This window comes from Oryx dammah, unplaced genomic scaffold, assembly GCF_014754425.2.
Source record: "Oryx dammah isolate SB20612 unplaced genomic scaffold, SCBI_Odam_1.1 HiC_scaffold_16, whole genome shotgun sequence".
NCBI classification, from domain to species: Eukaryota; Metazoa; Chordata; class Mammalia; order Artiodactyla; family Bovidae; genus Oryx; species Oryx dammah.
In genome coordinates this window covers 14,715,497-14,743,180 of record NW_024070200.1, presented here as the reverse complement: position 1 = coordinate 14,743,180, position 27,684 = coordinate 14,715,497, and the positions used below count along the sequence as shown (strand labels likewise).

At 39.1% G+C, this 27,684-nt stretch overlaps 3 protein-coding genes across 5 annotated transcripts in view; 2 read left to right on the top strand and 1 right to left on the bottom strand.

The window, feature by feature from the left end:
* Window positions 1–4,389, top strand: part of PRPF39 (pre-mRNA processing factor 39) — a 34,237-nt gene extending 29,848 nt beyond the window's left edge. For all 3 annotated transcript variants that reach the window (XM_040256690.1, XM_040256691.1, XM_040256692.1), the window contains 3 exons: window positions 2,868–2,942; window positions 3,174–3,294; window positions 3,569–4,389. In XM_040256690.1, coding sequence (XP_040112624.1) covers window positions 2,868–2,942; window positions 3,174–3,294; window positions 3,569–3,625 — 253 coding nt within the window. In that variant the 3' untranslated portion in view covers window positions 3,626–4,389. The remainder of the gene's footprint in view (window positions 1–2,867; window positions 2,943–3,173; window positions 3,295–3,568) is intronic.
* A 244-nt stretch (window positions 4,390–4,633) lies between these two features.
* FKBP3 (FKBP prolyl isomerase 3) lies at window positions 4,634–14,938 on the bottom strand. Its single transcript, XM_040256694.1, has 7 exons — window positions 14,751–14,938; window positions 12,400–12,501; window positions 11,501–11,608; window positions 8,528–8,663; window positions 7,949–8,016; window positions 6,164–6,261; window positions 4,634–4,966 (listed from the first exon to the last, which is right to left on the bottom strand). The coding sequence occupies exons 1-7, from the start codon at window positions 14,856–14,858 to the stop codon at window positions 4,912–4,914; spliced, it is 675 nt and encodes a 224-aa protein (XP_040112628.1). The 5' UTR covers window positions 14,859–14,938; the 3' UTR covers window positions 4,634–4,911.
* A 1,410-nt stretch (window positions 14,939–16,348) lies between these two features.
* Window positions 16,349–27,684, top strand: part of FANCM (FA complementation group M) — a 58,585-nt gene continuing 47,249 nt past the window's right edge. The window contains exons 1-4 of the mRNA XM_040256689.1: window positions 16,349–17,027; window positions 17,609–17,781; window positions 23,242–23,319; window positions 26,194–26,352. Of these exons, the coding sequence (XP_040112623.1) occupies window positions 16,502–17,027; window positions 17,609–17,781; window positions 23,242–23,319; window positions 26,194–26,352 (936 nt within the window). The 5' untranslated portion in view covers window positions 16,349–16,501. The remainder of the gene's footprint in view (window positions 17,028–17,608; window positions 17,782–23,241; window positions 23,320–26,193; window positions 26,353–27,684) is intronic.

Sequence of the window (27,684 nt, the reverse complement as noted above, 5' to 3'; positions counted from 1 at the left end):
TGTGTGTGTGACTCGCTCAGGTCAGTTCGCTCAGTGTGTGTGTGTGTTACTCGCTCAGTTCAGTTGCTCAGTGTGTGTGTGTGTGTGTGTTACTCGCTCAGGTCAGTTCAGTCGCTCAGTGGTGTCCGACTCTTTGCAGCCCCATGCGCTGCAGCACACCAGGCCTCCCTATCACCAACTCCCAGAGTTTACTCAAACTCAGGTCCATTGAGTCAGTGATGCTCTCCAACCATCTCATCCTCTGTCATCCCCTTCTACTGCCCTTAATCTTTCCCAGCATCAGAATCTTTCCAAATGAGTCAGTTCTTTGCATCAGGTGGCCAAAGTATTAAGAGTTTCAGCTTCAGCATCAGTCCTTCCAATGAATATTCAGGACTGATTTCCTTTAGGATGGACTGGTTGGATCTCCTTGCAGTCCAAGGGACTCTCCAAGAATCTTCTCCAACACCACAGTTCAAAAGCATCAGTCCTTTGGTGCTCAGCTTTTTTTATGGTCCAACTCTCACATCCATATATACCTACTGGAAAAACCATAACTTTGACTAGACGAACTTTTGTTGGCAAAGTAATGTCTCTGCTCTTTAATACGCTGTCTAGGTTGGTCATAACTTTTCTTCCAAGGAGCAAGCGTCTTTTAATTTCATGACTGCAGTCACCATCTGCAGTGATTTTGGAGCCCAAGAAAATAAAATCTCTGTTTCCACTGTTTGCCCATCTATTTGCCATGGGACTAGATGCCACCATCTTAGTTTTCTGAATGTTGAGTTTTAAGCCAACTTTTTCACTGTCTTCTTTCACTTTCATCAAGAGGGTTTCTAGTTCTTCTCTTTCTACCATAAGTGTTGTGTCATTTGCATATCTGAGGTTATTGATATTTCTCCCATCAGTCTTGATTGCAGCCGTGCTTCATCCAGTCCACCATTTCACATGATGTACTCTGCAAATAAGTCAAATAAGCAGGGTGACAATATACAGCCTTGATGTACTCCTTTCCCGATTTGGAACCAGTCTGTTGCTCCGTGTCAGGTTTTAACTGTTGCTTTTTGGCCTGCATACAGATTCCTCAGGAGGCAGGTCAGATGTGGTCTGGTATTCCCATCTCTCTAAGAATTTTCCAGTTTGTTGTGATCCACACAGTCAAAGGCTTTGGCATAGTCAATAAAGCAGAAGTAGATGTTTTTCTGGAACTCTCTTGCTTTTTTGATGATCTAACAGATGTTGGCAATTTGATATCTGGTTCTTTCTGCCTTTTCTAAATCCAGCTTGAACATCTGGAAGTTCACAGTTCATGTACTGTTGAAGCCTGGCTTGGAGAATTATGAGCATTACTTTACTAGTGTGTGAGATGAGTGCAATTGTGTGGTAGTTTGAACATTCTTTGGCATTGCCTTTCATTGGGTTTGTAATGAAACTGACCTTTTCCAGTCCTGTGGCCACTGCTGAGTCTTCCAAATTTGCTGGCATATAGAGTGCAGCACTTTCACAGCATCATTTTTCAGGATTTGAAATAGCTCAACTGGAATTCCATCACCTCCACTAGCTTTGTTCATAGTGATGCTTTCTAAGGCCCACTTGACTACACATTCCAGGATGTCTGGCTCGAGGTGACTGATCACATCATCGTGATTATCTGGGTCATGAAGATCTCTCTTATATAGTTCTTCTGTGTATTCTTGTCACCTCTTCTTAGTATCTTCTGCTTCTGTTAGGTCCATACCATTCCTATTAGTCACTTAATCATGTCCAAGTCTTTGTGACCCTTTGAACCATATTCCACCAGGCTCCCCTGTCCATGAAATTCTCTAGGCACGAATACTGGAGTGGGTTGCTGTTCCCTTCTCCAAGTGTCACTGGTAATAGCTATTAAATGCGTACATATGCAGGCTGTTGAGGGAAGTTGAACATGCATGTAAATATCAAGGTCATTTTCAGAGAAATTTTAATATCTGTGTTCTCTTTCAGAGAAGTCTGTGTTCAGGTTTATGATTACCTTAAAAAATAAGGCCATCTTTGTGTTTCTAAAAAATATTTTAAAAGTGATTGCCTGGTGGTCCAGTCTGAGTTAGCAGTCAGTGCTCAAAAAAAGGAAAAAGAAAATTACAGAATCATTGATTTCAAAGTCAGTTTTGCTTCAAGTGACATTGTTTTTGAAGTTTTAAGTTCCAGTTGAAACCTATAATTCATAGCCCCTTAAATTTTTAAATTAAAAATTCTCTTTCATCAATGATAATTATTCTGAAATTTTTAGGTTCTCATTCAGTTTATCACGTAGCCAAAGTTTAAATATACTTTATCCTAATTGGTGGCAGGTGTCTTCAGTAAGCATTGTTAAATTAGATCTCAGAAGTACACAAATTATAGAACTGTCAGGATTCAAGGTTGTACTAGAAAAAAACAGTGACAAGGTCACTGTCTTTGTTGTGTGATACAGCTCCTTAGGCCCTTCCCATGTGTTAAAAATAAAACACACAGGTCTTGACCAGCATCCCCTCAAGCTGTAGCCTACTGTAGTGCAGAAAACAGGCACTTTTTCAGTATCTCAGTCAAAAATTCTGGGACTTCCTGATCTTGTTTTGGGTCATACGATCACCTATAAGCAGTTATTGGTCAGAGACGTCTAGTAAGGTAATTGAGCAGGCCTGTATCTCTGAAGCCTCATTTGAACCGCATGGACTGAGAAGGAAAGTGCAAGGCAAGCAAACAGAAAAGGTAGTTAGGGCTAGGTTTGTCTGCTTGCTTGTTGTTTCTTCTAAACGATGCTCATTTCTGCTTGCTTTTGTTTCCCTGAGTGGAAGTAACTTGAAAACCTAAAAGTTTTAAGTTTGGCTTCTGTGTATTCCAGTGGATTGTTTCTCCTTCCCTCACAGGCTTTTGAATGCTTATGATGAACATCAAACACTCCTAAAAGAGCAGGATTCTTTAAAAAGAAAAGCAGAAAATGGGTATGTAATTTCCTGCTGAATCAGGAAAGGAAGCTTAAAAGAACACAGTTCATAGTGGGAATCCCTTTAAAAATAATTACCTTTATATTGTAATTTACTTTTTTCATGATTTGAAATCATATGAAACAGTGTGGCCAAGAACTTCAGATTTGTACAAAGGTGACATTCGTCCATTTGTTAAAGTATTTATCTATGGGAGTTCTGAAATTTCCATTTTGATCTTTTATTTAGATCAGAAGAACCAGAGGAAAAGAAAGCACACACAGAAGATACAACTTCATCATCTACACAGATGATTGATGGTGATTTGCAGGCAAATCAAGCTGCGTATAATTACAGTGCCTGGTATCAGGTAAGTTTACATAATTACAATTTTTTTTGGTTAATAGATGTTACTAGAAATTATATATATATAAATTAGGATAGTCTTTTTTTTCCCTTCTTTAGGGGGAAAAAAAACTCTTTACTTTTGATCTGTGTGTAAATACATTGTCTTTTATGACTAAGACTTGGAATTTCAGCAGTGAACACATTTTCTTTAAATAGAAACCTGCTTTAATTAAATTTTTATATATGGAACTCAGTCATAACTCTTGTATGCTGATACGTTTGCTTTTTCTTTTCAGTACAATTATCAGACTCCTTGGAATTACGGACAATATTATCCTCCTCCTCCAACCTGATAAGAAAATCAAATATCAGATGGAATGTGTGAAAAGTATGAAATTATTTTTTAATGAGGGATGTAAACATAGTACAAGCTTGTTGTATTTGATAACTTGTCTTCCCTGTTTCTGTGTAACATGATTTGTTTAGTAATAGGGGAAAATGTCACTTAGTAGCTTACCACAGATACTATTTCCTACCATTTATAAAATTTACTTTTTATTGGAGAACTATTTTTTTGATTTTTTTGCATTAAGTGGTCTAGAATTCTTTTGCAATGCATTTGCAACAGAGTTTTGTAGCCTTAAGGGTAGGAAAAAATACTGACTGCAAATCATGTCAGTGTAGGACAAGATCTGAAAACACATAAGGGCTGGTTATTAAGGATTTACCTCCTCTTTAAAAAAAATGGATTTTTAACCTTTGCTGACAAGATACTGTGTGTTTTGATTATCCTTGTGAATTTGGATCTAACAGCAGAAACAATGCCTGTTAAAATATTGTCTTGGAATAGAGATAATAAATGAGGAAATGGAATGTTTGCATCCCTTTGAAAAAATGAAAATCATATCAAAACTATGTTGTTTCAGGAGACTTTGTATTTGGAATATTCATGTTAAACTTGTGAGCAAGCTTTCATTTTGATCAAACTGATCATCTTCATTTTTGTAATAAAACTGAAGACTCATCCAATAATTGTTATGGATTTATTGGGGGGGGGATCACAAGTTTATATTCACCATGTTTAGTGGTTTTATTATTAAATTTATATTCACCATGATTCTGAAGTATATGTTTCTTGAATTCAGCTATTATCTTCTTGACAGAATTTAAGTTTTGTAGCCTTTTGCTTCTTCTCAATCTCTATGCTTTTGCCTGCCTTATACAGAAATACTTAAATATTTTAAGATGAGTGTCTCTGGCAAGGCTGTCCAGACAGATTTACTGTTACTCCCTTGGTTTGGTGAACTCTTAGTACTGGTTAACCTAATCAGAACATTAATAATATATTTATACCACACAAATCAAGACATTGAATACATTTTTATTGAGCCTTTTAGTTTACAACATGAGGTAAAAGGCAAATCAGTTCTCTTTAAGTGATATTTTACACAACTGTAGTAAAATATTTTAAAGTTCAAGGGTTTATAATGGATTACATTTCTTAAAAGTTGAGGGATCAAGTAAACATGTTCTAACTTGAATTTTCCAGTTGACTCTTCGCTTAACAATAGTAACCAGCTCTAATTAGATACACGAGTTTCTTCATGGCCATGTTTTATTGTTGATGGTTTCTTCTATTTCAGTCAATATCCACTAATTCCACTTCAAAAATAAGTTTTGCATTTGGTGGAATTCTGTTGAAGAAGTTAAGGTAAATTTGATAAAAGTTGCCTCTCTCCTCACTCCCAATAACCTTTGTCTAAAATTGGAATTTTAGATATTGGTAATTAGCTGCATAGGGAGGGTTTCATAGCTGACTCGGGCTAGTACATACAAACTGAGAGGTTCCTAAAACTATTTCTGAATGGAGGTCAAAGCCTGACAATAGAGGTTGACTTAATAAACTGAGCTTAAAGTAGGATCTTCCTGTGTCCCTAGGTACTCCCAGGTTAGCCACTACTTATCAAGACTGCTACTCAGTACCTCCCGTCCAACCCCGAAAAGTGATTTCAGTTTAGCTGGGTGGGTAAGTTATATTAAAGTTCATATGAGGTACAGTACCTTATAGTTGCTGTGAATTTTCAGATGTTGAGTTTGGAGAAGAGTGATTTTTATCTGACTGACCTTGAGATACTTCACGAGACTGTAGGAGCTGCAGCTGGCCATGGGACTTGGCCAGCTGCAGCTGGCCAGGGTGAGAAGGCTATTGTATTCCCAAGTAACTGTATTAATAACTGTAAGACTAAAAAGGACTTCAAATTCCCTCCTCCCCTAAACTTATTCTAACTGGTCTAACTAGTCCATTGGAAATGGAACCAACAACTAAACTACCTTCCCACTTAGCTACTGGGTTCTTCTGCTTGTAACAGACTGGAATCATGGCTCTTCTCTTTTATTAATGTTCACACTGATGTTGGACCCATGGTCTCCTTCATTTCACAACTGGTAATCCCCAACATGTGTTCCATTTCTAAGTTTTGAGAACCGAATTCAATTGCCTGAAATTATACAGTAGCATAAAATCACCATGAGTCATATTTGAATCCTACAATTTGCTACAGTTGTTTATATTGAGCATCTTATTCCTTGAAATTTTTCAAACATTAATAGTAGCTTTTCAAAGATAGAAACTTAAATCTCAGTTAAGGTCTTGAAAATTAAGAGCTTAAATACGAAGAGGAAAAAAAAGATTCTAGCTCAAGTTAGAATCCCTGTAACAGCAGAAAACGCTGTCTATATTGGAGGTGTGTTGACACAGAAGCATCTAAATATCAGAAGACTGGTCTGGACATTTTCTCTCTTCTAGAGGTTAAGAACCTAGATAGCATCGTGCATGCCTTCAAGTGATCTTCAACTGTTTGTTCTTTTAATTACCAAGGGAAAAAGGATACTTGGCATCAGGCTGTCCTTTCTTTCCATAAGCCCATTCTGGTTCAATCTCCAGTCGAGCCTTTTCTCCTTTACTCATAGTCAAGAGTGCTTCATCCCACTAAAGGCAAGAACATCAAATTAAAACTAATGATACCTCACAAAAAATACATGCAAAACCAGAAGAAAGGCAAGATTACATACAAAGCATTCTGTTACAGGACTTCATTATGTCCTAAGGTAATGTCCTTGAGTGAGTCCCTAAATCTTTGTCCTTCATTGTCTCAATGGGAGAAAAAAATTTTAAGGACATACTAAACAGTTTTTTAGTATAACATAACGACATTTTGTACAAATTTGGATCTTAGGCCAAATTACCAAAAAAAAGTCAACATAATGGATATAGAATGTATTAACTTATATATACTCTGTTGAAATGTAACAATTATATAAGCTCAGATGATACAGATGTGTCACATAAATTAAGAATTTAGTTGAATAGAACAAACTTACCAGTAAGCACATTAGTCATAGAAACAGAAAAATAGCTCAACTTGATATATCAACTTGGTATAATCAGGTAGTAGTAAATAGTGATTTTTCAACTAAACCTTTAGTTTCAAGATGTTGTACAATCTATTTTGGGCTCTGGATAAGACTGAATAGTATTTTAGGTCTTAACCACAATACAAAGACCACCACATTGAGGGTTCTCGTGACTGCACTTAAATAGGCATTTTTGTTATTAATGTTTGTTCTGAATACAAAGAATTTAGAACAATAAGCAGGCCCTAACATGACTGATTCAGTTGAGGAGAATGATCATCAGCTCTGCTTTTTCATCTCCTTTTGTGCACTGCAATGGTCAGTATAGCTCAAGCCTAACTTTCCTTTTTCTCAGTTTCCTTCTGTTACCTCTCACACATAAGGGTGGGTAAAGCTTATATTGGAAAGATTTTTTTTTTGGTGTTTGAGCAAATTGTGAGAGGTGAGAAGGCTACAGGAAAGACTCCTAAAGCTTCTGTCAGTACTTCAGTGGATCAGGTATTTTACCTTTCTGAATCATGTATAAGTGGTACAATAGATACGTAACATAGGAATCATACAGACAGATTTAGAAAACCAAACTTACTTGTCAGTAATTCTGTCAGTTACTTCATGGAAAAAAAAGGGGTAAGCATGGAAGGAAATAATATTTGAGTTTCTACTGTATTACATGCTTTAAGTTATACGCATTTAATGTTTCAACAACCTTGGGGTAGGCTGTACTGTATGAAACCCAGAGAACTTAACTTGTGCCAGCTCAGTTAGCAGTGACAGTAAAGTGAAAGTCGCTCAGTCATGTCCGACTCTGCCATCCCATGGACTACACAGTCCATGGAATTCTCCAGGCATGGTAGGCTGTACTGTATGAAACCCAGAGAACTTAATTTGTGCCAGATCAGTTAGCAATGCCAGTGAAGTGAAAGTCACTCAGTTGGGTCTGACTGCGACCCCGTGGACTACCCAGTCCATGGAATTATCCAGGCATGAATATTGCAGTGGGTAGCCGTTCCGTTCTCCAGGGGATCTTCCCAACCTAGGGACTGAACGCAGGTCTCCCATGTTGTCTCCAGGGGATCTTCCCAGCCTAGGGATTGAACGCAGGTCTCCCACGTTGCGGGCAGATTCTTTACCAGCTGAGCCACCAGGGAAGCCCTTGATATGAAACCCCAAAGTTTGTTTTGATTGTATCCCCAAATCTAATTCATTATGCCACAGGCAACATGGGCCAGAATATATACTGGCTCATGGCCAGTTTTACTTACCCCTCTGATAACTTTGCCTATCCCAACCTTAAAACTTAAAGGCTTGGCGTTTTTCTTCTTCTTTGAACCTGTAAAACAGATTTTCCTTATAATTAATGATGAAATTAAGTTCCAGTTGAAAAACATAGTGATTTAAGTCTTCAAATTGATTTCAGAACTTATCTCTATGCATCTGAAAATAAAAATTCAAAAAGCCAAATAATTCATCAAGAAAATTTTGGATGTAAAAATAATTATGGTCTAAAGGAGGGAGAGGGAAAGGACCTATATTATACCATTAAAATAACACTATTCTGCCTTTTACATTAGAATACAAATGCCTGAATTTGGGGCATTAATAAAGGTTAGACTAAGCTTTATTTTTTGCTTTGCAATGACCAAAAGGTCTTTATTTACATGCAGCCAACATGTAGTGAAGTGAAAACTTCTTACTAGTATTAATAAATTACAAATGCAAAAGACTTCTGGAAAAAAAGTGACAGCCAAAAAAAAGGTACTGCCAACACAAATGTTTTGCATGCCTTATAGCCAAAATGATCAGATTACATTTAAACTTACTCGTTTGAATTTTAGACTTACTCGTTTGAATATTAGTATCAAAAACAGTCCCGTCTTGTAGTGTTCCTGTATACCAGCAGTGAACAACATCTCCCTTTTTGGGAAAGTTGGTTTTATCTCCTTTTTTAAGAACAGATTTTGTATATTTTGGTGGACCCTAGAAACAAAAAAAACAAAACACAGTTGTTAACTCATGTCCTTTTTTTAGCAGGAGGACAAAGAGAATACTTAACACGGCCAACTGTGACCTAAGTCCAGTCAGAGTTTCACAGATTGGGTAACAAACTACTTTGCCTCTGACTGACCTCTCAAGTTAAATTCACTATCTCATTTTAAGGCTGTGATGAGAATATCAGTAACTGTTCAGTTGCACAGTCGTGCCCGACTCTGTAACCCCATGGACTGCACACCAAGCTTCCCTGTTCCTATCTTCCAGAGTTTGCTCAAACTCATGTCCATTGAGTCGATGATGCCATCCAACCTCATTCTCTGTTACCCCATAACTAGCATATCTGTAATTTCAAAAAACTTCCAGCTTCTTTGGAAACCAGTGTTCTTTTGATAAGATTAATTATGCATCAAACAATAAAGTGAACTAGTTATTCCCAAGGTCAGAAATACTACAGGGACGTCACTGGCAGTCCAGCATTTAAGACTCTATGCTTCCACTGCAGGGGGCATGGATTCAATCCCTAGGTCAGGAAGATCCCCTGGAGAAAGAAGTGGTAACTGACTCCAGTATTCTTGCCTCGGAAAACCCATGGCCAGAAGCCTCCGGGCTACAGTGCACCGGGTTGCAAAGAGTCAGACATGACTTAGCAACTAAACAACAACAACAAAAAGCATCTAGACAAGGTTCTTTGCATTAAGATAAATAAAAGGTAGAGATAAATATAGATATCATGTGCTACGGGAACTTCTGACTTACATAAACAGTGAAGTCTGGGATGGTAAAAACTTCAGAGAAAGTGATGAGCCCAAGACCTGGGCCTTGAAGGGGACACAGAACTGACAAACAGAAGAAATTGAGAGAAGAAATACACTAAGCAAGAAATAAAAGTATGGACAGTTTACTGACAATGAGCAGATATTCGTGACTGAAAGTAGTAAATATGGGGCTAGGCAGGGGCCAGACATTGGACGGTTTTGTAGGCCAGAGATGCAATCCAATAGAAATGAGAGAGTCACAAATGTAATCTTAAATTGTCTAGTTGCCATATTAATATTTCAACATGTAATCAATATTAAAGTATTGAAAAAAAAGTACTGAAATATTTTACATTCTTTTTAAAAAATCATACTAAGCTTTGAAATTTCATATCTTATACTGAAGGCACACTTCAATTCAGAGTGGCCACAAAGTGCTCAGCAGCCGCATGTGGCTAATGACTGACTGTTCTGGACAATGCAGTTCTACACAGTAGAATTACTGAAGATTCTTGAACAGGGTGAAGTTTGTGAAATATTTTAGAAAGCTTATTACTAGAATAGCTATTTGGGGCTGAATGATGAAGAAAGAGACTGAAGGCAGATTACTGACTTTTTCCACACTCCATGGAGTCTGAGGCCATGGAATCCCTGAGAATCAGAAAGGAATGGATGAGGATCTGAAAGAGATCTTTGAGAGCCTTAGATCTGAGGGAGACATGAGAAGGAAAAGAAAACCAATTCAGAGAGCTTTTAAGCTGGGAAGAAGAGAAGAGTTACAACTATTAGTGTGTATGTTGATATTTTGGTAAAAGAGAACAAAGGGGGATATAATGAGAAAGGAATAAGACAGAGTTGAGAATTTGTGTGAAGATGTCAAGAAGTTCATGTGGGCAATGGATGGGGGATTGAGCAAGGGATAGTATAAAAGTTGCTGAGTAGCAATGAAACTACAAAACATGCTTAGCTGATTTTAAGAATTTATACAAAGCCCAGTAAAAAGTTTTATAATTCTATTTCTTCACAAAGGTTGCTCTGCAGTCCCAAAGCATGAAGAGAAAGCAGACAGCAGGGACCAGCACAATACTGGCCCAGAGGTTATGGAACCCAGGCACCAGGACGACAATGAGAGTACATGAGAAACAGGGCTCATGCTGACCAGTTAAATGAAATGAAAAGAGGGTTTGAAGAAAAGGATATAGTTTAGGAGTCTCACAAGATCTCTCTAAACTGTCTCCAACCCTTACGACTTTTACTTTTAACTCAATCCCTTGATATATTATCTGCCACCTCATACCTCCCTCACTCTAATTTTCTGGAAGATAATCTATGTTGCCAATTGCTTTTGTAACCCTTCTAGTAATTATTACACTTCTGTTTACCTTAGTAGCTGCAAAAATTTTGCCCAGTATATAAAACACTTATCAAATTACCATTGTCACTGATACTAACACTGCTAGGAATGAGTGAGCTTAGTTACTAGCAAGATATTATCAAAAGTGGCAAGATAATAATTTAGCTCTACTGAAGCTTTTCTAAGAGCTGTCCTTAGCTCTAGAAAGGCTGTCCATTTGCAGAAAGAGTTTTATCTGGTTCTTCCAACCTTGTTACCAAAATGTAAAACCTGGGTTGGGAAAGATGAGGCAGATAAACCCACATCCCGCAGTGAGGCTCGAATTAATTACTTCCCTTGCCAAGGACATCATGTACAGTAGAAAAAGGCTAAAAATAATCAAAAGGAAGTTTCTTTCACTCAGTCCAACTTGGCTATAGAAAAGGACCTTAAAATAGCTCTGAAAGCTCAGAATTTCTGGCTAGACACAGAGGCAATGTAAAATACAAAGTTAGAGGTATTTCACAGGGAAGGCTTACTAACTTAAACCATTGGTTCTTAGGGTTTTTTCCTTACTGAGTACACCAAAGGGAGAAAACACATTCCAAATCAGTGTTTGGCTCACGGAAAGTGGCTATACTCAACCCTATCTTATTATGAGAAACCAGTGCTGTAAAGCAAATACTTTTTCTCATTCACCTGAGAAATAAAGTAAGAATACATTATATACAAACCTCATCCAGAGTCTCTTCAGACTTGGTTTCTTTGGGTTTATCTTCATTAAGCTTCACATTTTTCACCTGCTCAGACACTTTACTTATACTTTCAGTACCCTTGAAACGCTGTAAGGAAAATGATCTGATGTTTATCAGATTCATTCTGGCAACAACTTATGTATCTCAAACTATCTCACAAAATAAATTCTGAAATGAGACCCATACCCTTTAGAAAGACCAACTCAGACTCAGAGATATGAAAACTATTCAATTAATTCTTTTTTGTGTGTGTGTGAAAGGTGGTCATTTCATAGTTAACATATATCAGGAAGAATTTCTTGAAATCTGCTTTTTTAAAGGCTCAGCCTAGAAGTGAAGTGAAGTGAAGTCGCTCAGTCATGTCTGACTCTTTGCAACCCCATGGACTGTAACCTACCAAGCTCCTCTGTCCATGAGATTTTCCAGGCAATAGTACTGGAGTGGATTGCCATTTCCTTCTCCAGAGGATCTTCCCGACCCAGGGGTTGAACCTGGGTCTCCGGCATTGTAGACAGACGCTTTACCATCTGAGCCACGAGGGAAGCCCAAAGGCTCAGCCTAGATCTAAATTTAAATTAATTAATGAAATGCAGCTGATTTTAGATTTATAGCTTTTCAGCATCCTTAAGAATTTGCTGACTTAATTTAAGCTTCCAGGGAATTATTTTTAAAAACTCTGTTCTCATTCAAAATATCAAAACATCCAGCCATATGGCACATTAGCCATGCTAAATTTGACAATCCATTTATGATTATAGTTAAGAAAAAGTGCAAGTGGAAAAACATCAACATAATCTGCAAGTAAATGCACTTAAAACTTCTTTGGGGAATAAAATATCTAAAGTGATATGATGATAAGTGATATGATGATAACTCACCTTACTTTCGAAAAGATGGTTATAGGCTGTAACCAAATGGTCCTTATTAGCTGTCTTGGCCACATTTTTAATGTTTCCTAGTAATTTATGTTCTGCAAGAAACTGTAAAGAAAAAATTCTGGTTAGTCAAAATAATTTCCCTCATGTAAGAGAGGGTGTAAAACTAGAAAATGAACTTTAATGTTAGCAATTATGAAGCCAGTATGTTTTCAATCATGCTACTGATAAATGAAACTTTTTATTTTATACTGTGTGTGCATGTATTAGTCACTCGCTCTGTCACATCCAACTCTCTGCAACCCCATGGACTGTAGCATGCCAGACTCTTCTAAACATGGAATTCTCCAGGCAAGAATACTGGAGCGGGTTGTCGTTACCCTTCTCGAGGGGATCTTCCCCAACCCAGGGATCAAACCCATGTCTCCTGCATTTCAAGTGGATTCTTTACCATCTGAGCTTATCAGGGAAGCCCAGTGATGAATGAAACATCATATTTTACACTCTACTTCGGAACAAAAACAAGATTTAAGGTTAAAAAAAAAAAACATACTGTGTACATATGAGCACACTTTTAACAGCAAGCACATTTTGGTAACTGGGCAAAGCTACTCCTAGCAGGATGTTACCTGGCCCCTGCCCTGGGAGCCTCCAGTCATGTTGGGTTTAGCTATCCTGACATATATGTAACCCAGTCTTGGCACACCCAAAAGCACTGTTACACCACTCTGGATACATAGTGTTTGAGTGTATAGGCTGTGGTATCAGACCATTTAGGTTAAAATCCTAGCTGTCTGATTTTAGACAAGGGATTAAGCTGTCTCAAAGGCTCAGTTTCTACATCACGTTGAAAGATCAATAACAGCATCCTATGTCAGAGGCTTCTTGTAAAAATAAAAGTAGTAATCCATTTTCAGTCACACAGAAGAACTCAAACATAAGACTAAGTTGTCAGATGAACACCAAAATACCACTACTGAAATATCAAATCATCAAAGTCATGTACCTTCATCTTGAAATCGTGTATTTCATCTACTCTATTATTTCAGGGAAATATGAATTGGCTTAAGAGAAAATAATTCCACTAAAATGGTACAATAGTATAAAATGGTATCTCTGAGGCATGTTCATTTCACCCTTGTTTCCCCAAACAGTATAGTTCTTGCTGTACATGTTGTAAAGTATTTGCGGATGTCAGGATTATCAATCAGGAGTATGAAGCAAGAGAGACAATAACTGGATCAATACCTCTCCTTCGAAATCCTGCAAAATTATAAACTACAACCTTCCTAAAAGAGCCCAGAAGCAATTTTTCTAAATGAAGTTTAGGAATTAAGTTAAAAATGGTTGAGATACATTTAGACTGTGGCTTTCATTTCCCCTATGTGGGAGATGCTGAGGGCACACAAATTTATACAGTCGTTCAGCAATTTAAGATATTTGTGCTAAATCGCTTCAGTCGTTTCGGATTCTTTCCGACCCTATGGACTGTAGCTCGCCAGGCTCCTCTGTCCATGGGAATTCTTCAGGCAAGAATACTGGAGTGGCTTTGCCATTTACTCCTTCAGAGCATCTTCCTGACCCAGGGATTGAGAACCCGCGTCTCTTAGGTCTCCTGCATTGTAAAACGAGTTCTAATTTAAGATATGAATGATATTAATTTCCGAAGGAAAAAAAAGCCGTCTGACAAAAATAACTTTTGACTACAGAGGATGGTTAAAATGGAGACTGTGCTGAAAAATGCGGGACGTAAAAGTATGAAGAATGTCAAATAGATTTCTTAGTTTATAACAATAGGAGACCACTGTATACAAAATACGCAAATAGCTCCACTAAACATAAGAGTGAAAAGGTCATTTGAAGGGTCGACATTTTAAAAGTTAATCCGCAAACTATACGTTGTAAAAAAAAAATCACACTTAATAGTGTTTAATGTTCGGTAATCGATGAGAAAGGCAAATCGCAATCCGAAATCTTTTCCCTAGTAATATACACTCCCCTCCAGGGATCTCAACTAAGCCTCCAGTCCTCGGGCTCCCATCTCAACCCCCAATATCTCCTGGGTTCCTTCTCTTTCACGGCCTCCACCCTCACTCAAGGATGTCAGTAAGGTTCTAAATCTCCGATTGCTGCGTGCCCCAAAAGATAAAAGCTGCTCCACTCGCCCAAGCAGGGCCGGCCTGAGGGGCGGGAGCGCGTCTCGGCCGCGCACGCGGGGCCGCTCAGGCCTTCAGGCCGCGGGCCGCTGGAGAGCGAGGGCGGGGGCACGGAGGAATACGGAATGTATGGGCATCTATGGGGGGGTGAAGTGTCCCTAAGCCGCACCAGCCCGGCCACCCCGCCAACTCCGGTACCGAATCTGAACCGTGATCCTGCAGAAACTTGATAATGTCCTTCTTGGGCAGCTGCTCGCTGCGCAGCTGCTCCACGGTCCAGGCCCGCTGCGGAACGGCGGCCGCCATCTTCCCCCGCTGCCTCCGCTTTACTGAGCCGGCCCGCCTGGCTTCGGCATCGCCCCGCCCCAGGGGCGTGGCGCGAGTGCCACTCGGAGCTCGAGGGGGCGGGGCCGCCGCGATACCCCGCAGGATTGGGGCCAGTGTTTGAGCGACGTCAAGGCTGTGCTCTGCGGGCTTCTTTGTTGAGTCCGGGGTAAAACCCGCTGAGGTGGCCGCGAAGACTGACTCCGCAGAAAAGCGCGAGATATCATCTGTTCTTAGTTGGGACCTTTGTGAGGCGACGACCGCCGGTGGTAGCGATTGTTTACCGCCCATTACCCACATATGTATATTACCGACAAGCTGCTGTGCATATAAAGTCGATAATCTGTTTGAAGAAACAGTATTCAGTCGTCTAATCTCATTTTACCTAGTTCTACCCTAAAAATTCACACCTGAATTGGCTCAGTCCTTGTCCATCAGAACAACCTATAGCCTGCCACTTCCCTTTTAAACCTCACACAAATGAAACTAGAATAGCAACCTGTTCCCTTTCCCTTCCCAAATACAAGCACACGATAAACAGTTTGTCTAAAAGCAAGTCCAGACACTTGACCAAATAAAACAAAGTAGAGTAGCTACACACCAGATGATGCTTGCTGATGGTGGTGATGAGGGGGCTGACATTATTAGTGGTCCAGAAGACCACATGATGTGTGCGTACTTTTCCTCAATGCACAAGGAAACAAATCTACAGAGATTACTCAAAGTCGCCAGGTTTAGAGTGGAGAAATCCGGAATTGTATCCAAGTTGGAGGTAGAATGCTATCCCTAGAGTAGAAAAATATCACCCAGACGCTGATTTTACTGCTCTGTATCGTTTATGAAGAGGTAATGATGGAGCATCAGGACATTTTTTTTCCTTTGGGATTTTCCAAAGAATGTCAGGACCATACCATTCACTTCCTTTTAAGCAATAAAAATATTAAGATAGGAGGTTGCTACTCCTGAAAAAAAGAGCTGGCATTTTGTTTTCTCAGTCTGGATAAAGAAATGAGGTGTTATGTAATTTTGTCTAAACACGTTTGTTTTTCACCTCATCTACCGATTTTAAAACACAGCCAACAACAAGGAATAAGGCACGTCAGACGCTCAGTAACGTTGTTTAAAAAAAAAAAATGGGTACGCATTGTTTCGGGACCTCAAGGTTATTTCAATTCAGTTCTGTCGCTCAGTCGTGTCCGACTCTTTGCGACACCATGGACTGCAGCAAGCCAGGCTTCCCTGTCCATCACCAACTCCCTTATTTACTACATCATTTTAAGCAACATCACTTGACCCATGACGCCAGGACATATACTCACTTATTGAAAATGGAACCCAAATTTAGAGTCGGTAAAAAAAAATTGACAAGGGGACAAAATTTAGAGTAACTCCACGGTAATGCGCATGCGTCTCCTAGAGGCCCGCGGGGTTTCCGGGAAGACCGCCAATCATATTCCCCACGCAAACTCAGTGGTGCACTTGGAACAGGATAAACTGGCCTCAGTCCCGCCCCCTGGTTCCTCTGTGTTTTTTACGCTCAGGTAACCGATGGGGCCTGGAACGGAGGCTGTTGAGCTGCAGCAGCTGCTGGCGTCTGAGGGGAGCCTTCTGTGGTCGTCGGCCTAATGAGCGGACGGCAAAGAACGCTTTTCCAGACGTGGGGCTCAAAAGTTTCTCAGTCCAGTGGGGCTCCGAGTTGCAACTCTGGAACTGAGCGGCCTCAGAGCACAGGCATCTCCAGGGCGCGTTTTCCTGCAGTGGCAGAGGCGGCAGGGGCGGCCGAGGCTGAGCCCGAGTCAGACGATGATGTGCTGCTGGTCGCGGTGTACGAAGCAGAGAAGCAGCTGAGTCTAGAGAATGGCGGGTTCTGCACCTCAGCGGGCGCCCTGTGGATTTACCCTACTAATTGCCCAGTGCGAGACTACCAGCTGCACATCGCCAGGACCGCCCTGTTCTGCAACACGCTGGTCTGTCTGCCCACCGGGTTGGGAAAGACCTTTATTGCCGCTGTGGTCATGTACAATTTCTACCGCTGGTTCCCTTCCGGCAAGGTGGTTTTCATGGCCCCCACGAAACCCCTGGTGACACAGCAGATCGAGGCTTGCTACCGGGTGATGGGTATCCCGCAGTCCCACATGGCCGAAATGACAGGTATCTTAGAAACACTGGACTAACTTGAAATTAAGAGCACCTAGGGGGAAGCACGTATTCTGATGAAACTAGCGCCAAAGGAATTCCAGACCCGTGTGGAATAGACCCCAGATCACAGTATGCTTATTTTACTTCTCTCTTGAAACATCATCTCCTTATAGCAAGTCCAGCTCTAATAGAGTTGCTCTATTCAGTCTTCAGAGAATTTCTGTAACTCGTCAAAGCATTTTGAAGTGGTTATGTGTGTATACCCCATTGGTAAGTGGAAGTGAGGTTTTCTGCCTTTCTTGTTCAGAAGGATTTCCCAGGTGAAGAATTTTCTTCTCTTCAAGTATTATGTCATTTTACAAGGATTCTCTAAAGGCAGTCTAGTTGTGATTTTCCATAAAAGCCGGCATTGACATCGGGACCACAACAAAGCTTTAAAATGTTGCTTTCTCATATTTGTCAAATTAGCACCTTGGAAGCAGATCACCAATGCAGGAATGTATTCTGAAAATAGGCTAGGCTGTTTATATGTTCTAGGTAACAGTCTGAAGTTTAGAATGTGCGATGTCACTTTTTTTTTTTTTTTTTAACAGGGTCTACTCAAGCTTTCACCAGGAAGGAAATCTGGGGCAGTAAGAGGGTTCTTTTCCTTACGCCTCAAGTCATGGTAAATGATCTTTCTAGAGGAGCTTGCCCAGCTGCTGAAATAAAGTGTCTAGTTATCGATGAAGCTCATAAAGCCCTTGGAAATTATGCTTATTGCCAGGTAATCTTGTTAAAAAGTATTTTATAGTGTAAAATATTGTTGTAGAGCATTTTGGGGAATAATTTTTAATGATGGAAGTTACTGATGGCATTATTATTATGAAAAGCTTTATACCTATTATCTCAACAGAAATAGAAGGTGATAGAAATACCTTCCTTCATCCATTGAAATCAGTGTCTCTGCTGGTTTCTTTTTTTTTTTTTTTTTAACTTTAACAAGACCATTAGTGTCAGATGTAGATGATGAAAAGCTCCTTGATCCAAAGTAGGGTATGGATGGAGACTTGAGACTAAGATAGTAGTCAAAAGATTGGTAGTGGATACACATTGTTATTCCCTGTCAGGTAAAACAGTAACTGAGTTATTGTTTTGAAAAATGAATGACATAATGTATGTAACATACCTACACTGCCTTCCAGTTAAGTACTATGGGAATATAAAGTACAAAAGTGAGAAGGTGGGATATGGCTAGAGGGGCACTTAACATCAGGTCATGAAGGCATTTGTATTCTATGCTAAGCAGTTTGAATGCCCTTTGTCGGTCTTAGGGGATGTAGATGGTAGAGACTCAGTAAAAAATGTTTAGCTGGGGTGATATTTAGGCCTTAGGAAGCATCACTACTAACAAAGCTACCAGAGGTGATGGAATTTTCAGTTGAGCTATTTCAGATCCTAAAAGATGATGCTGTGAAAGTGCTGCACTCAATATGCCAGCAAATTTAGAAAACTCAGCAGTAGCCACAAGACTGGAAAAGGTCAGTTTTCATTCCAGTCCCAAAGAAAGGCAGTGCCAAAGAATGTTCAAACTACCACACAGTTGTACTCATCTCACACACTAGCAAAGTAATTTTCAAAATTCTCCAAGCTAGGCTTCAATAGTACATGAACCGAGAACTTCCAGGTGTTCAAGCTGGATATAGAAAAGGCAGAGGAACCAGAGATCAAATTGCCAACATCTGTTGGATCATAGAAAAAGCAAAAGAGTTGCTTTTTTGACTACCTCTTTTGTATCTACCTCTGCTTTATTGACTATGCCAAAGCCTTTAGCTGTGTGGATCACAGGAAACTGTGGACAGTTCTTCAAGAGACCTCCTTACCTGCCTCCTGAGAAATCTGTATGCAGGTCAAGAAGCAACAGTTAGAACCAGACATGAAACAACAGACTGGTTCCAAATTGGGAAAGGAGTACGTCAAGGCTGTGTATTGTCACCCTGCTTATTTAACTTATATGCAGAGTACATCATGGTAAATTCTGGGCTGGATGAAGCACAGACTGGACTCAAGATTGCCAGGAGAAATATCAATAACCTCAGATATGCAAATGATATCACTATTATGGCAGAAAGCAAAGAGGAACTAAAGGGACTCTTGTTGAAAGTGAAAGAGGAAAGTGAGAAAGTTGGCTTAAAACTCAGCATTCAAAAAACAAAAATCATGGCATCCAGTCCCATCACTTTATGGCAAATAGGTGGGGAAACAATGGAAATAATGACAGACTTTATTTTCTTGGGCTCTAAAATCACTGCAGATGGTGACTGCAGCCATGAAGTTAAAAGATGCTTGCTCCTTGGAAGAAAAGCTATGACCAACCTAGACAGTTTATTACAAAACAGAGACATTCCTTTGCCAGCAAAAGTCTGTCTTGTCAAAGCTATGGTTTTTCCAGTAGTCATATATGGATGTGAGAGTTGGACCATAAAGAATTCTGAGCACCAAAGAACTGATTCTTTTGAACTATGGTGTTGGCAAAGACTCTTGAGAGTCCCTTGGACTGCAAGATCAAACCAGTCAATCGTAAAGGAAATCAGTCCTGGGTGTTCATTGGAAGGACTGATGCTGAAGCTGAGGTTCCAATATTTTGGCCACCTGATGCAAAGAACTGTCTCCTTGGAAAAGACCCTGATACTGGGAAAGATTGAAGGCGGGAGGAGAAAGGGATGACCGAGGATGAGGTGGTTGGATGGCATCACCGACTCAATGGACTTGAGTTTGAGCAGGCTCTGGAAGTTGGTGTTGGATAGGGCAGCCTGGCATGCTGCAGTCCATGGTGTTGCAAAGAGTTGGACACAACTGAGCAACTGAACTGGGGTGATACTTCAGATTTAAAAGAGATTAGAGGAGAGAAGGGTAAAGGCAGGGAGTACAATGAGGGATCAGGGGAATTTAAGATGACTCCCAGGCTTCAAACTTGGAAGACTGTCAGGATGGTGATGCAGTTAGTCAAATCAAATTCTGGAAGCAGAGAACATCTGAGGTACTGTGGAAGGAGTGAGTGCAGTTTTAGATTGTTGAATTTGAGGTGTGTTTGAGGAATCTAGGAGTCAGTAGGGAGTGGGTGACAGAGAAGTACAGATCTCAATGGAAAGTTCTGAGGTAGAGATACAGATTTGGAAACCATCAATATATAGGTGGTAGGTAGTTAAAACAGTAATAGCTGGTGATACTAGGGACAGGGAGTAGAGTCAGCATAGAGAAAAAGTTTATTTTATTTAGTGCAAAGAGATAAATTTTACTGCCAGTTTGTGATTTTGTAAAGTAGTTTTTGGGGGGACTTTGAGTATTATATCTCTGTATTTTCCTCTTGAGAATTGTCATCTTAGAGTTGATGTCAGCCAGAAAATGGATATATTTTTCCATTCATGTCTTTCCAAGTTAAATTAACACCCAATGTGTTAAAAGTTTCTGCTTGGAGAGGGGCATTTATAAAATTTTATTCTAACTGTATGGAATTTATTTTGTACATTTAGCTTATATTTATGCTCAGTCTCTCAGTTGTGTCCAACTCTTTGCAACCCCATGGACTGTTGCCCATCAGGCTCCTCTGTCCATGGGATTCTCCAGGCAAGAAGACTGGAGTGGGTTGCCATTTCCTCCTCCAGGGGATCTTCATGACCCAGGGATCAAACCCAAGTCTCTTGCATGTCCTGCATTTGCAGGCAGATTCTTTACCACTGAGCCACCTGGGTAGCCAAAGCTTATATATAGCATCTTAAAAAAAAAAAAAAAATTTACTTATTCTGGTCACACTGCTGGTTTGCAGGATCTCAGTTCCCTGACCAGTGATTGAACTTGGGCCATGGCAGTGAAAGCCTGGAATCCTAGGCATTAGGATTCCATTAGGAATCATTAGGCAATCAGAGAACTCCCTTTAGCAAATTTATTTTCAAAAAATGTCTTGGTATTAGGTGATTTTTTTTTTTTCTTAACTACAAGGCCTAGGCTTTTATTGAGTACAGTGAGACATGACTGACTTCTTTACTATCTAAATAGCACTGCAAGTTCTTTTTAAGATTTTTTTTTTTTTTAATGTGGACCATTTTTAAACTCTTTATTGAATTTGTTACAGTATTTCTTATGTTTTATGTTTTTTCAGTATTGAATGTTTTACAGTATTGTTTCTATGTTTTTTGTTTTATGTTTTTTGGTTTCTTTGGCTGAGAGACATGTGGAGTCTTAGCTCCCTGACCAGGGAGTGAACCTGCGCCCCATGCCTTGGAAGGCAAAGTCTTAACTCCTGGACCTCCAGGGAAGTCCCAAGCAATGAAAGTTTATACTGCGTTGAATATTCTAGATAGCTTCCAACAGGCACACAGCTTGTTGAAGAAGGTAGCTTCCTGGATTACAAACACAAAACCACTTCTACAAAATGTTTGAGAATCCCTCTTGGGAAGAAAATAATATATCTGGGATTTTATCTTTTATCAGTTGTTAATTAGGACAGTTGTTCTTAAGTCTCCTCCATTAAGTTTTTTTTTTTTTTTTTTTTTGGCCCTTGGCAGCAAAAGTGCAGAGCCCTAGCCACTGGACCACCAGGAAATTCCCTATAATGTTTTATCTTTGATATCTATTGTATATCATGTTATTAAAAGCTCTATAAATGGTATTTTTGAGTGTTAATATTCAGTTTGCATTTCATTGATTTCATCATCGGATGTGGGTAAAAATTAGAGCAGTGTTAAGATAACCTGGTTTTAGCACTATTTACAATAGTAAGACATGGAAGCAACCCAAATGTGCATGGACAGATGCTTGGGTTAAGAAATTTGTCATGTATATATGCCAAATGTGTGCTACACACACACATGTACATACATACATGCATACATACATACACACACTTGGTGTCTCACCTGGTAAAGAATCCTTCTGCAATGCAGGAGGCTCAGGTTTGATCCCTTGGTCAGAAAGATCCCCTGGAGAAGGAAATGGCAACCCACGCCTGGAGAATCCCATGGACAGAGGAGTCTGGCCGGCTACAGTCCATGGGGTTGCAAGAGTTGAAAGCAACTTGGTGACCAAACCACACACACACATGCACACACACACAGTGGAATATTACTGAGCCATAAAAAGAGGGAAATACTTTTGGCACTCAGTGAAATAAGTCAGAGACAAATACTGTACGATATTAGTTACAGAAACAGACTTACAGACATAGAAAACAAACTTAGTTACCAAAGGGGAGAGGGAGAGGGGGAGAGACAAATTAAGGGTAGTGTGCGATTAACAGATACAAACTACTATGTGTAAAATAGATAAGCAGCAAGGGTTTACTGCAGAGCATAGGAAATTATGCCCATTATTTTATAATAATTTATAATGAAATATGATATGCAAAAATACCAACTCACTATGCTCTATACCTGAAACTAAGACAGTATTGTAAACTATACTTCAGTTAAAAAATAATCTGCTTTTAGTTTCCTCCAGCTGCTGTGAAACTATGGATACTAAAAGCTGTTCTGCAACTCAGTTTACTTAGGGTCCTTTGATTCTGTATTAGGGCATATGGGAATCTGGCAGATGATACCAGAATTGGGTATTGAATTCTAAATGCAAAGCCTAGAATGAGGCTTTGGTACCAGTGAGGAACTGTTTTAGTATTTAAAAGGGGATTTAGATTTTAAGAATTATCCCAAATTAACATTATTCTTTCATAAATAAACTTAATTTAAAAATTGTGAGCCTTCCACCTGAAATCTAATTTCTTTAAAATTTCTCCTAAACAAAGCTTTTTTTCATTTCAAATCTAATTTCATGTGGGTTTTTTTTTCTATTTTTATGTTATGATTTATCTTAATCTGGCAGGTGTACATATGGATATAGCTGTAAGACTAGACTGTGACCTGAGCAAAGGAGAATAGACTTGATCTTTTTCTACCATTTGCTCTTGAATTATCCTTCTGCATATTTTGATTTGCCTCAGTATAGGCCTTGATGTATGCAAAAATACAACTGAATAGTTTAAAAGAAACCCTAAAGTGTTTCTCATTGGTATAGAGTATAACCTAAGTCATTTGCTCTTCAGACAACATAACTAATGATGGTTCTTTCTGCTAGCCCATCAGTACTCTAAAGAAGGAACAATGATAACGAACCATATATAATAGCTTGTTGAATTATTTTTACTTTTGTGTTGGATAGATGAAATTAAATAATTGGTTTTTTCTTTTTTTTTAAGGTTGTAAGAGAACTAGTCAAATACACGAATCACTTTAGAATCTTGGCTCTTAGCGCCACACCAGGTAGTGATATAAAAGTAAGTAAAATTTATTACCATTTAAGAAAATAAGAACTTTTGTATGCTACCAAATCAGTTTCCCATTCTAGTATTTAACATCAGGCATACAACATTTCTTATAAGATGCCTTCCTTTTCTTCTATGGCTACAGGAAATTGTCTCTGTGAGTAGTTTTCAGACTTCAGCATGTCAAAGAGTCACTTGACACTGTTAAATTGTTAGTGTTTTCAGTTCTTTTTAAATTTTATCTTGAAATGACTATAGACTTCCAGAAAATATGCAAAAATTAAAGTCTGTATATCCTTCACTCGGCTTCCCCTAATGTTATCATTTTACATAATTGTAGTCAAATGATCAAAACCAGGAAATTAACACTGGTACAATACTAGTGACTGATCTGCAGGCCTTATTTGAATATTGCCAATTTTCCCACCAGTGTCCTTTTCTGCTCCTGGGTCCAGTCCATAATCGCACGCTGCCTTTAGTTATCTTGACCCCTCAGTTCCTTCCCAGCTGTGCCGGTTCCTCCTTCTTTTCTTGTCTTCTGTAACCCTGAGACTTCTGAAGAGTGGGTGTCAGTTGTTTTGTAGAATATCCCTGAATTTGCAGTTGTCTGACGTTTTCCTAGGGCTTTCCTGTTGGCTCCGTGCTGACTGGAGTGAAACTATGTATGCCTTTTTGACAAGAATACCCCAGAAGTGATGCTCTACCTTTCTTAGAGCATTGCATCAGAGAATACGTGATAATTTGTCTTTTTACTGGCGCTGTTAATCTTGACTTGGTTACGATGATGCCTTTCTGGTTTTTACTGTAAAACTCCTGTTTTTCCCTTTGTAATTAAGTTTGTTGTAGGGGAGATACTTTAGCACCCAGTGATGGTTCTTGCTTGCAACAATCATTTCTGTGCTGTTTGCCTAATTATTGTTTCCTTTTTTTTTTTTTTTTTTACATTTCTTTTACATTTTTAAATTTTGTATTCTTCTGTAGTGAAGAGCTGTCTTCTTATTTATTTTTATTTCAGTTCTCTACATCAATAGGGACTAATGGAGATACATATACATATATATAAAATGAACTGCAATCCAGTACCATCACTAATAATCTTTTGTTCACATTGTTTTAGATTTGGCTACTGGGAGTTCCTTGAAGATGGCTCCTGTGCCTTTAAAAAGCACTCTTTTACTTGTTTGTTTGTTTTGAATACTTCCTAACCTACTGGAATCACAAGATATTTTACGCTCATTTAGTATTTTTCCTGTTCCCTCTGTGGAATGAACCATTTCTCCAGGGAGCCTGGGTTTCCTTTATTGGAGGGTGGTGAAAATGCAGATTTTGCGCCATGTCCCATGCCACTCTAATTTAGTAGTTCTGAATGGTCTTTTGTGTTGGGTTTTGGATAACTTCAAAGATAGCTTTCAGTTCTGCCAAGCTGTAAGACGTTTTTCCTTCTGTCTACACCTCGATTACTTTTAGAAATTTCTGTTCTTTGTTTCCTGCCAGCCTTGTTTAAACATGCTTGATGGTTTTTAGTCATCTTTTAAGTCTCCTCTTAAATATCACCTCTTCAGAAAAACTCACTCTTAAGCTATCAAACGTCAACTCTTCCTATCTTGTGATTTTCTTCTTAATATCTATCACAGTCTGTTATTCTTTTGCTTATTCACTGCTGTCGTTTTTAGCTCCTGCTAAATTAGTAGCTACATGAGAGTAGGGATTATGTATGTCTTGATATCTCTCACCAGCTCAATATCTAGCATGTGGGAGTTATTCAAATATTTGTTCAGTGATTAAAAGTACTAAAGTATTACTCAGTTTTATAAAATGGTCATACACTTATCCTAGATAGTGAATGTGGACCTTAAGTTACTATACTCTACTACTGTATTAGGCATTATACTAGGTGTTGGGAATACAAAAGATGTGATTATTGCCCTAGAGTACTTTTTGTCTGAAAGCCCATGAGGTTTTTCTAGTTTAAAAAAAAAGAGTTCTTAATTTCTAGATACTTTCAGCATTCTCTCTCCCTCCTACCGTCTATCTATCCATCCACCTCTCCCTTCCATTCTTTTCATTATACTCAGGAGTACTGTGGTCTAACGGTAAGCAATTATACCAACAGGTTTTTTGTTTTTTCTCATATTCTCTATTTTTACAATTAAGTTCCTTTATAAGCTTTGGTCGAATGAAATTTAGCTTCAGAAACATATTGACATATATATATATATATTTAAATGGAAGATATTTCACTCATTTATTTAAAAGATTTTTATTGGCCACACCACGCAGCTTGTGGGCTCTTAGTTCCCCAAGACTTAACCACTGGGTTGCCGGAGACTTCCCCCCACTCATTTATTAATAATTGGTTCAGTGTAGGACCTGTTCCCTCAGTTTCTAGCAAGTCAATTAGTAAAGTATTCCTGAGATACAATTGTATGCTTTAGTACTAAAGGGACTTCTCTGTTTTCCCCATTAAAAATCAGTGGAAAAAAAGTATTTGCTAAGGAATCAGGAAGTCTGGGTTTTAGTTCTGACTCTAAAACTGACTGATATATTTTGAGGATTTGGTTTGCTCATCTAAAATTTCTCTTTTGTCTGAGTCTTTATTGATAGGAAAACACAAAAATATATTGAGGAGCTTGCTGGACATTTACTAATATTGTTATATCTTGGATGCTTGGCTTGAAGGGCAACATGCAAGAAAGATGTTATAAAGGCCTTTTTCCTCAGTCGCTCCACTTCTGATGTGCTATACTTTATAGTTTTAAAAATATTTGAAGATAAAAGTTTCTAACTTTTTTCAAAAATGTACTGCTATCTTATTTTTGTTAGTGACAAACTAAAACATTTAACAAGTAATATAATATATAATTGTACTTAATTGATTTCCTGTAGGCTGTGCAGCAGGTTATTACTAATCTACTCATTGGGCAAATAGAGCTTCGTTCTGAAGACTCTCCAGATATTTTGCCATACTCTCACGAAAGACGAGTTGAAAAGCTTGTTGTTCCTCTTGGTGAAGAACTTGCAGCTATCCAAAAGGCGTATATACAGGTAAGCCATTTTTATCATAATTCAGGGTTTGTTTTTTAATTACTTATTTACTTATTTTGGCTGTGCTGGATGTTCCTGTCTGCTTGGGCTTTTCTCTAGTTGCAGCGAGCAGGGGCTACTCTCTAGTGTGGTGCACAGGCTTCTCATTGTGGTGGCTTCTTGCTGCAGAGCCGGGCTCTAGAGTGCACAGGCTTCAATAGTCGTGGCTTCTGGGCTCTAGAGTAGTTGTGGCACACGGGCCTTAGTTGCTCCATGGCATGTGAGACTTCCCGGACCAGGGATGGGATCTGTATCCCCTGTACTGGCAGGCGGATTCTTTACCACTGAGTCACCAGGGAAGACCCGGGGTTTTCTTAAATGAACTGATAATGTAATTATTTTTGTTAATAAAATCTGACTGTGAAAGTATATAGTCATTTTATATAATTAATATGTTGAAAAATTCTTTGAAATTAAGATTTTTAGTATGAGCACCATGTTCTAATTGTGCTGGTAGACTATGAGTTAAAGAGGAAATACGTAATGATGGACCATTTCTAAAGCCAATAATAGGCTTACAGTTTATATTTCTTAAATAAACCTTTTAACTGAAGTATAACCCTCCCCCACCAAATATATGGACAGCAGAGGTAGACAAAATGTAAGTGTGCAGCTCAGTCAATTTTCACATAGTGAACACACTCAAAACATGTATCCAGATTCAATTAGAAGTTTCTTTGTAAGGAAATATGTTTCAGTCCCTGATCCCTGTATAACAGTGTTTCTCAACTATCTTACCTACTTGGTGGCATTTGGCAATGTCTTGACACATTTTTGGTTGTTCTGCTAACTGGGGGGAGTAGGGTGTAGACTTGCTACTGGCATCCAGTGTACAGAGGCCAGGAATGCTACTTAATATCCCACAGTGGACAGGAAACCCCCCCAGTAACAAAGAATTATCTGGTTCAAGTGTCAGCACTGTAGCTGTAAGAGAAACTGCTGAGACAGTTATCACTTTCGATGGGAGAAATTTGGGATAACAATTCGTTTTCTAAGGTTCATGATTTACCATCATGCTAGGAGAATACCTTGTTTTCATATCCTTATTGCTATGGATTAAAGATGGCTACAAATTTCTTTGCATTGAGGGGCAGGGTACATTTCTCCTTCCCTAGAATCTAGGCCTGCCCTCTGCTGACTCTGACCAGTAGAGCGTGATGGACCCTGAGCCATGGTGAGCCTCAAAAGAAAGGAGAAGCCAGTAGATAGCTAGAAGTGAGGGTGCAGACATGTGGTCCCAGTTGACCTGTTTCAGCTAGCCCCAAGTCATCTGAGGCTCCAGACATCAGGCGC

Excerpts from the sequence above, each read along its gene's own strand:
- FKBP3 (XM_040256694.1), bottom strand. The coding sequence starts at position 14,858 with ATGGCGGCCGCCGTTCCGCAGCGGGCCTGGACCGTGGAGCAGCTGCGC. Across the intron at positions 11,609-12,399 it reads ACCATCTTTTCGAAAGTAAG|CGTTTCAAGGGTACTGAAAG; the intron begins GTGAGTTATCAT and ends TTTTCCTTACAG. Across the intron at positions 8,664-11,500 it reads CTGAAGAGACTCTGGATGAG|GGTCCACCAAAATATACAAA; the intron begins GTTTGTATATAA and ends TTTTGTTTCTAG.